Source organism: Neltuma alba, unplaced genomic scaffold, assembly GCF_004799145.2.
Source record: "Neltuma alba isolate B1F8T4 unplaced genomic scaffold, ASM479914v2 tig00012795_pilon, whole genome shotgun sequence".
In the NCBI taxonomy this organism is placed as follows: domain Eukaryota; kingdom Viridiplantae; phylum Streptophyta; class Magnoliopsida; order Fabales; family Fabaceae; genus Neltuma; species Neltuma alba.
In genome coordinates, this window is record NW_021637194.1 from 2,953 (window position 1) to 12,717 (window position 9,765).

Genomic DNA, 9,765 nt, shown 5'->3' on the forward strand with positions numbered 1-9,765 from the left:
TTTCAAATTAGTCAACTAGCTCTTGTAATTAGAACTGGAGGTAGTTCTCCCTAGTCCCTACTGCTAAGGCGCTAGCACGGGCTAATTTTAAAAATTAATAGTAATTCAGTCAAATTTGAAAATGCGGTCAGTAATGATAAAGACGCTGATTTGCTCCAAAATGCCGCTTGTCGCTGAATTCGATTCTACAACGAATTTCATATCAAATCAATTAACCGTACCTGGGACCTTAATCATCGCTCCAAATAAACATATAACGGTGGATTTTGTTTGGGTTACTAGAAACAATGGGCTGTATGTAAAGTAAACGAGTTTGGTCAAATTAACAAAAAAGGCTAGTCTCTATCATGGGACGAAGTAAGTTTGAATTCCCATCCAATTAAAGTTATTCTCAACAAGAAGGCAATTGAGCCTAAAAAAATTGTTCTGTCAAACCAACAAAAATAACGCATAATAAACAAGAATGCATGGTCAAATATTTGACCAATTTTCATTGAAGTATACGATTTTTTCAGTTTATCTTATATATGATGGAAATCAACTTACTGAAACGCCGGATTATTTCATTTTAGAACATGGAAAATTATTTTATTAATGACAATAATCGTTGTTTATAACTATAAAAGTTTGATCTAGTTCCTAACAACTTAGTAAATTAATATTTGAATGTCTGAATGCCTTTCATTAGACACACTATGAAAAAATTTGTTATCTACTGCGGATCTTTAATATAAGAGTTTGTTTAATTTTTATTTTAGTCATAAATATAAAACTCTAATCACTATACTTTTCATATTTATCTATTTTTTTTAATATAATTATTATAATAATAATAGTTGTAATCAATACGTTTCACTGATAATTTCCCGACTTAATGTGGCGCTGCCGCTTTTTTCCGGGAGCCGCACTCAAATTTTCTATCGAAATTGAAAACCATCTGTTTCACCCTGAACCAAATTCCGAGGGAAGAGCAATGGAAGACGGTGAACAACCCACGATTCTGATCACTAACGATGACGGAATTGATGCACCTGGTTTGAGAGCTCTGGTTCAGGTTCTTGTCTCCACTAATCGTTTTAGCGTTCAAGTCTGCGCCCCTGATAGGTACCCCTTATCCTCTCCCTCTTCCTCCGTCTTACTTGTTGACAAACTTGCATGATCAGTCTATGTAGTCGATCATCTTAATTTTCTTACTTGCTTGAGTATCGGGGCTAGTGATTTGTTTTTCAAACTATAATTGATGACAACCGAAAAGTTCGTCTGAGCAAAGAAAACACTCTCATGCTGATTCTGTGTCGGCAGTATGCAACAACCGAATCACCACGTGAACCTTTCCCGGGAGTCTGCGAGTTCGATTACTTTTTTACTTGAAATGGCCAGCCGTTTAGCTATGTTTTTTTGGGTGATTGTTGTTTACATTGTTATTTTATGGGCATCATGTAGCCGCTCTGAAGTTGACATGAATTTTCTGGGAGCAGTGTACTTTTGTGGTTCTATTTGTTTTAACTAAATCAATTTCAGGGAGAGGTCGGCTGTTAGTCACGGTATTACATGGCTTCACCCTATAGAAGCCAAGCCAGTAAACATTGACGGAGCCTCAGCGTACGCAGTTTCTGGTCAGTTTTGCTTTGAGTATTTTTAGGTACCTACATGATATATAATCTTTTATTGCAAAATGTCAATATTCGAATATTTTTGCAGGGACTCCGGCTGATTGTGCCTCTCTGGGAATTTCCAAAGCACTGTTTCCTACAGTAGCTGATCTGGTACCTTGGATGTAAATTACAATTTTGGTTGTGAAAAGTATGCCGCTAATTGGGTGGACTGTTTTCCTATTCTGCTGTCATCTTGGCAATTTCTCTTTATTAGAAAGGTTCCGCAATGAGAACATAGTAGCATAGCTTTTTGACTTGCTTTAAGAAACTTGAAAGGAGTTTATAATACTTCTTGTGACGTTGGATTCTGTTACCCATCCACACAATTCTGTGCTGTGAAAACAATCTGCATGTATATGACTGACTAAAAGTTGTGCCACATGGTGAGCTAGTTGCTAATATAAGTTCAATTTAATGCTCAGGTACTCAGTGGCATAAACATGGGTAGCAACTGCGGTTATCATGTGTATGTAGCTTTTTGTCTCTTCTTAATCTAAAATATTGCAAGACTCTGCAACTATGTCTCTTCCACTGCTAAGAGTATGCAAGTCATGATCAAACTAATTTGAAGATCAGTATATATTACAATTAAATGTCAATACTACTTTTCCATGGAAAATATAGGATTCTCTTACAAAATAAGTTTCAACCTCCACCTATTCTATGGTGATCTTAGAAACATGGACGTGCTAGCAACAGATGCAAATATTGGAGAGACCCTGTGAAAATACGATAGACTTTGTCTTTCTAAGCCATGAAGAGATAAACACAATATATGTTTTCCACAAATGTGATATGAATCCAGTCAAAATTAACTAAGGCATTTCTTTTCATCATAGCTGCTTCAGTGGCTTCATCTGGTGTTTTTTTGTTCATTGCTGCAATAATTAGGTACTTTTTTTGCAGTGTTTACTCAGGGACAGTTGCTGGTGCTAGAGAAGCCTTCTTCAATGATATACCTTCTATCTCCATTTCATATGATTGGTATCTTTGCTGACTTGTGTTTTAATTTAATTATTGAAGTTGGCATGATCTGACCTAATATTGGGGTTGATAACTGAACAATTATCTTAAATCTATTTGACTGATGACTTTATAAACCATGTCAATCCTCTTTTCTATCTCCAACCACTGCTACTGCTTTTTGTTGCCTTTTTTGACCATTTGGAGGACTAACACCCAGGGTTAGGGGAAAGAGTGACATAAATGACTTTTCCCTTGCTGCTCAAGCATGTCTACCTATCATAATTGCGGTACTAGTTGAGATCAAGAATCAAAGATTCCCGCAAAGATGCTTTCTAAATGTAGATTTGCCAGCTAATATTGCTGATCATAAGGTACGGTGTCAGATTTGCAGCATTTTGCCTGGTTAGTTTGTGGATAAATAGAGCACGCATCACCAAGCAACCTTGTGTTATAACTAAATGAACATTTTCTATATGTTTGCTCAGAATATGAACAGACTTATAAAAATCTTGATTCACCTGTTGGTATGAGAATTCTGGCACAGGCACGGTCAATGCTAGTAGCCTCAGTTTATAATTGAATGAACATATTGTATACATTGCCTGTTTTCAATTTGCTTTCATGTTTACTTGTCCTTCTCTGTTCTCAATCCTATAAGATACCAATACATTACGTTCATCTTTTACTTACAAATAATTGCTTTGCCATGCAATTGGTTAATTATTATTCCTGGTTCTTACTTGTGCCTCATAAAAAGGGGTACAGGCTAACAAAGCAGGGAAAAAGTTTTTTCAAGATGGGTTGGAGGCAAGTGACATCAGGGACACAAGGAGAAAGAATGTCATCTACGATGACCATGGATGTAGATACAGCATTACCTACAGAAGCTAACACATCGTCTGTATCACCAGAACATCTCTTATTCAGGAGAGAAGTGGGTCCTTTTCTTTATTCTTCATTTTGTGTTTTTCATGGTCCTCAGATGAAACCCTCCGCTTGATAAATCCTACAAAAGTTGCATGACTTAATTTTATGCTTGAGTGGCCTATGCTTTGATCTATTCAAAACATAGGAGAGTTTGATTGTATAATCTTGTCTACTTATGAAGTAAATATGAAGTTATAGGCACAAAAGGTTCCCACGGGGGTGGGCCTTCTATAGCCTTCCCCCCTACCCCCACTAACTGGTGTAGAACTCTCAATTTTTGTAGGCAAAAGGTCCTTGCCTTGACGATGGTGATACGGATCATAAATTTTTGCAGGAAGGATATGAGTTTTTTCTTCCTTCATTAATTGAATTATTGAATGCAAAAACTCTTGCTAAGCAATTTTATTTTATTTTTAGATCACTGTGACTCCTCTTGCTGCTCTATCTCCAGCGGAGGCAGATTGTCATGCCTATCTAAAGGATTGGCTATCAAGTGTCCATGAACTCCCCTCAGCATCAGCTTTATAATGCTGTAAGACCCACATATTATCAGGATTTATAAAAGAGTTTTGACTGAGATAAATCGCTAGCAATAACTTCATTTACACTCTTAGGGTGTGTTTGGTATGAGGGATTTGGGTGGGAGGGAGGGGAGGGAAAGGGAGGGATTTTAATTATTTTTCCTTGTTTGGCAACACACAAATTTTAGGAGGGGAGGGAAAATTTTTTAAAATTTCCCTTCCCCTCCCCTCCTCAACCTCCCCTCCAAAATTGGGAGGATTTGGAGGGAAAGGGCAATATTTTGTCATATTATGACTATTATACCTATATTTTGTCATGTTGTGATTATTATGTCTATATTTTGTCATGTTGTGACCATTATGCCCACACCTTAAATAAAATAAGAGCAAAATTATCCATATTAAAATATTTTCCCTCCCCTCCCCTTTTTTTTATAAATCCAAACAAGATAATATTAAAATCCTTCCACTCCCCTCCCCTCCCCTTCCCTCCATTAAAATCCCTCCCCTCCCCTTCCTCTCATTGAGCCAAACATACCCTTAGAGTCCTGGTTGATTAAGAGCAAGAGTAATGGTAATGCTTCTTAAGATGAATATAATATTCAGTCTTGATCTCCCCCCCCCCCCCCGCCCCAAAAAAAAAAACTAAAACTAAAAAAAAAAAATCTTTCGTGTAATGTTTTAGATGACAATTACGGTGGAAATCTGAGCACCTATCCTTTTCGCACATGTTCAAAGTTGTAGTTACTGCATAATTATTTGAACTCCCAACATGGCAACCTTAAATAGGAAGTTGCAGTTAATGCATAATTATTTAAACTCCCAAACTCCTCCCTCAACTCTATTTTTAAAATGAAAATTAAAAGAAAGATTGTTGTGTGAGTACGTCAAAATATTTTATTCATTATTTCATTAGCATTATATGATCAGCAGTAATATGAACTTCATTCCAATCTTTTCATCGATTTTGATTTGTGAATGCTTTTACCTGCAGACTACTTCAGTTTAAGGTGATTTCTACCTCAATCTGCTGCTAAAGAAATCACTCAAGTCCGGTGCCCAGCATCAATATTCCTTACAGTTTGGTTGCATCAGTAAGCATGCCATTATTTTCAACATTGTTGGAGCCATGAAAGACATGAAAGACATTTCTCTATAGCGTAATATATGAGTGAATAAGGAAGCCTGTTTTCTGTAAGCTAATAAGCTATCGCTCACTTTAAAACCATTTTGTTGAGAGATTCCCATTGTCTTTCAATCCCTGAATTCCTACTTCTTACTGCATCTGTTGAAAATACAGTAGTGTTTACCTGAAGATTGCGGTCTAATATGGCCTTCCTTCCCAGAGGGCATGTTTTGAAATCAAATCCTCAGATGGATGTTCCCCCAATTTGAGATAACATAGCCGCGGCTTTTGATCGTACACATATCTAAGTGCTTGTGCTTTTAGCTCATGGTGCTAAGCAATTCAGAAAATGGGTATAAACTATAAGGCTTCTCATTACTGGTGACTTAGCCTCGTTGTAATTTATTTTGGTGGAGCCATACGTCATATCGTGAATGCATGCCTTCTCCATGTGTAAAAAGACATTTGCTATTTGGGTTAATGGCTTATAAACAATGTTTCAATTATTATTTACCCAATACGAAGTAAGCATGTGAGAAGAGTTTTGTCTCAACTTATACGAAACATGCTTATAAATGATTTCAAATATAATAGCAAACAGGGTCTTGGTATATGGGATATTTTCACGCGTTTGGAAACTTATGTAATAAACATACAACTTGCAAGTCTTATATTTTGTTTGCCTTAATTAATTATTAATAGCATATGATGATGAATTTTTTTGCATGCGTCAAGTTCATTTTTCATATATAGGCTTTCTGACTACGTGAAGAGTTAAAATACGCATATACACCAAACGCCACGAAGCGATCAGGAGAGATAAATAGCTTTTGCTGGCTGTGTAAACCGTTGTTGCTGGTCTTACATAATTGTTGAGGAAAACAGAAGTTTCTTGAAACTGTGGTTTGGGCTTTGATATCCCAAGTGAGGGGAAAAGTTGTGTAGGTTGCGCTATCTATTCCGTAGTGGATTTTAAGTGTCAGTTTCAAAAGGTGAGAAATTAGAAGTAACAGCCACCTTCTCTACTGGTAAAAAATAGATAGCCTACCAATAGGAAGACCCATCGAGGGAGAGGGGAAAACATCTCTAGTACGTCTACGATATATTGATTGTGTAGATTGATAAATTTCAGAAATTCGAAGCGATTCAGAGGGGGGGGGGAGCATGCATCTCCTAGTACAGAGAGGAAAAAACTGTTCCATATGGGTGCTACGAGAGTTAAGAGGGGCAAAACACTAAATTATGGGAATGGACATGATAAATGATTATATGTAGATTATGGGCATGGACATAATAAATAATTATATGTATAAATTATTTATGTAAATTATGCGTCTCTTCTCATTCTTGTACCATGTGCATGGCCTTCATTTTTTGGATGGCAAAGGTGCATGTGATTCCACTAGTATTGACCAGAGGACATGAACATCTTCACAAGGGCAAGACCGAACATCTTCATACAAAATGTAAATCGCTCTTCTTGAAATGTTAAAGCAGCATCGTGAAACGTATAATTTGGCTGTTGGAATCCCACACAAACAAACACACACACACAGAGTAGAGAAATGGAGTGATCCTGGTGGAAATGAATGTACAGAAATTAAAGATTTACTAAATGTGGAAGAAATACAAGTGACGGAAGGAGATTTTCTGGGTTATGGTTAGCATGCAGAAGAGAAAACTCTCAGAATGTTACTATGGACAGTGTAGAACGTACTTTTGTTTTGAGTTGAATGCAGTCTGAGCCAGAGCTTCTTCAATGAAGAGATTAGAGGTTGCAGCCACCCCATCGTGTGTGGATGGTGCTGGTGAAACAATTAAGAGGGAAGGTAAGAGAGATGACGATGAAGAGAAATTCTGGGCATAGCTTAGAAAGAGGGTGAAGATTTTGTAACGTCACTATTCATATTTTGGGACGTTTTACATTCTCTTGCAGGCAAATGATGAAATTCTCATATATATATTGCAGGTAAAATATCATTTTCAGATCCTTCCTTGCTTGCTTCCTTGTACAAGAAGAATCCCACTTTAGATATAGAATTCTTAAAACGCAAAAAAGAAGTCTCTCTTGTTATTAGTAATATAATTTTACGAAGGTGTGGCTTATGTTTTCACCATCATTTGGCTTGGACATTAATGGTAAAAAGACACATATGTTCAGAATGTTTCTCTGAATTCCTCTGAGCAAATAGGGAATCCTCTTGCATCTGAAGCAAGAACAATGGTTCTGTTGAAAACTCTCAAGCAAAGGTTTGTTTCCTGCTGCCCTGCCTGTTCTAATTCCAGGAGTAACAATTTCTTCAAGTCTCAGATATGACAGGTCATGGCAAAATTTCCCATCACATGGACGACTTATCTGAGAGTTCTCTTCGAGTGCTATTTGATTTGAAGGAAAATAAGAAAGATGAAAGCCGTTGTTATTAATTGTTAATTGTAATATCAGAACATTCAAAATAACAAAAGAACACACACACACACTCTTTCAAGACACATAAGCCATGTTTTGTACAAAGTATTAAAAACAAAAGGTAAAAATTGATGTTATGATTGAGAAAAACTATTAAAAAAATGTTTAGTACGAGGAATTTTTTATTACGTAGAATTAGATAAACTTATATATATAGAACTGAGAAATACCATGTTAAGATGTAGTATTCTTCAATCTCACCTCACTGGGTTTGTTTAATCTCATGTAATAAGTAATTACTCATAATAAATACTTTTTAAATAATTTTTATTCTTATTTCTTATTTTTAATGTTCGTATCCTGGTATGAAATGAATAATCTGACCTATTCGTGTTGTGTTTGACACTGTGACCAGCTTTTTAAAGATTAGCCATTAATATCGTAGTTTTGCACGTGTCCATGTTTAGTTTCTTTAAATAAACCCCATATATAATGTTCAACTTAGTTTCCTGGTTTCCTTTCCACAACAAATTCTTCGTTTTTGGTAATAAAATGATAAGTATTCATAAGTTAATAAATAATTTCATTTTCCATTTCATTTTTACAAGATAAAAAATAACAAAATTAAGAAAATAATAATAATAAATAAATAAATCTGATGTTTAAAATAAGGGAGGAGCAGGGTGAATGAAACGAACGCAGAATGCAGAGTGATGATGATGCTTTGGTGGCTAAAACACAAACCGTACCGACCATATGATGAATGTTTGACCAATTACTGGTGTTTCATTTAATCTACATTCAGTCTTTAATATAAGAGTTAATTAATTAATATGAGTAAATTAAAAAATTAGTTAAATTAGTTATTTATAATAAATATATATGATTTTTTCTAAAATATCCTTACCAATCATGTGTATAATAGCTAGAATTATCATTTGATGAATGAGCAACTATTATAATGACTATCTTAAAAAAAATGAATAAATATGAGAGATAAAATAAAGTGAAATCTTATAATTAGAACCAAATTAAACATCAAATTAGCTTTCATATTAAAAATTGATATAAATTGTGTTCTGGCGGGCAGAAGTGTAATAATGTGTATAGATTTGTATTGTTGTTTAAGGCACTGAAGTGAAATGATGATACAGATACTGTGGGGAAAAGAATGATTAGGTGGAGAGAGTACAGAGGAGAGACACATGGCCATTATTTCTGAAAAGCAATGCTAAATGACAAACACTAATAAAATTGTTGAGGTCAGATCAAAAAAATGAAATTATTGAGGGGCATGAGTACTAATGAGGGATTTTAGTGGAGGGTCCAGACTGAGTACATGGATCTTGGTGCGTAGGTGGGTGGGTCTGACCCATTGGATCAACGAGTCCATGACTTGACCTCTGAATCCCGGTCACACTCGTATTACCTCCAAATTAAATGGAGTCTCCTCGCCTGTACTTAGCTTCTGTTTAGTAAGAAGTATTAAAAATTAGAAATAGAAATTAGAACTGAGATTAAAAAAATCTATTAAAAGAGTGTTTAGTATTATATGGAATTAGCCAAACTTATGTATGTGGGATTGAAAAATATCATGAAGGGAAGTGGTATTCCCCAATCTCACATCTATGGGTTTGTCTAATCCTATGTAATAATTAATTACTCACACTAAATATTATTTTAATAATTTTTTTAATTGCAATCCCAATCCTATCTCTCATTTTTAATGTTTTATACCAAACAGAACCTTAATCTTTTCAGTCTGCCCTTTTGATTCTCCCCAGTCAGCCCCCCTTGATTTTGTTCTGTCATCTCATTTTTTATAATCACAATAGAATAAGTAAAATTTTTATAAAAATTAAAGTATAAATAAATAAAAAAACAGTCAAGGTTTGTGGTTCTTTTAAAAAAAAACATATACCCATCGTAAGTGGTCTAAAATATCTAATTAATTGTATGAGTTCAATTATTCCTCTTTTTTTTCGTTTTCTTGTTAGCAAACAAATTAGATAATTGAGAAAGGATTAACGTTAACCTGCTGGGAATTATGCTTTTAATCTGAAGGCCGTCAAAATTCAATTTGCCAATATATCCTTTTGAAGACATTGAAATACGTGTCACGCGAAGGAAATAAAACAAGTCGTTGCTTCACTGTGTTGATTT

At 35.1% G+C, this 9,765-nt stretch overlaps 1 protein-coding gene across 2 annotated transcripts; it reads left to right on the plus strand.

Annotated features, from left to right (window-relative positions):
• Positions 1–885: 885 nt before the first annotated feature.
• LOC114731030 (5'-nucleotidase SurE-like) lies at positions 886–5,704 on the plus strand. 2 transcript variants are annotated; one of them, XM_028918152.1, is made up of 10 exons: positions 886–1,104; positions 1,522–1,616; positions 1,702–1,766; positions 2,078–2,121; positions 2,562–2,639; positions 2,839–2,992; positions 3,379–3,555; positions 3,832–3,891; positions 3,966–4,080; positions 5,064–5,704. In XM_028918152.1, the coding sequence occupies exons 1-9, from the start codon at positions 974–976 to the stop codon at positions 4,074–4,076; spliced, it is 915 nt and encodes a 304-aa protein (XP_028773985.1). In that variant the 5' UTR covers positions 886–973; the 3' UTR covers positions 4,077–4,080; positions 5,064–5,704. The 2 variants fall into 2 exon arrangements, with proteins under 2 accessions (XP_028773985.1, XP_028773986.1); XM_028918153.1 differs by lacking the exon at positions 3,832–3,891.
• Positions 5,705–9,765: the final 4,061 nt, after the last annotated feature.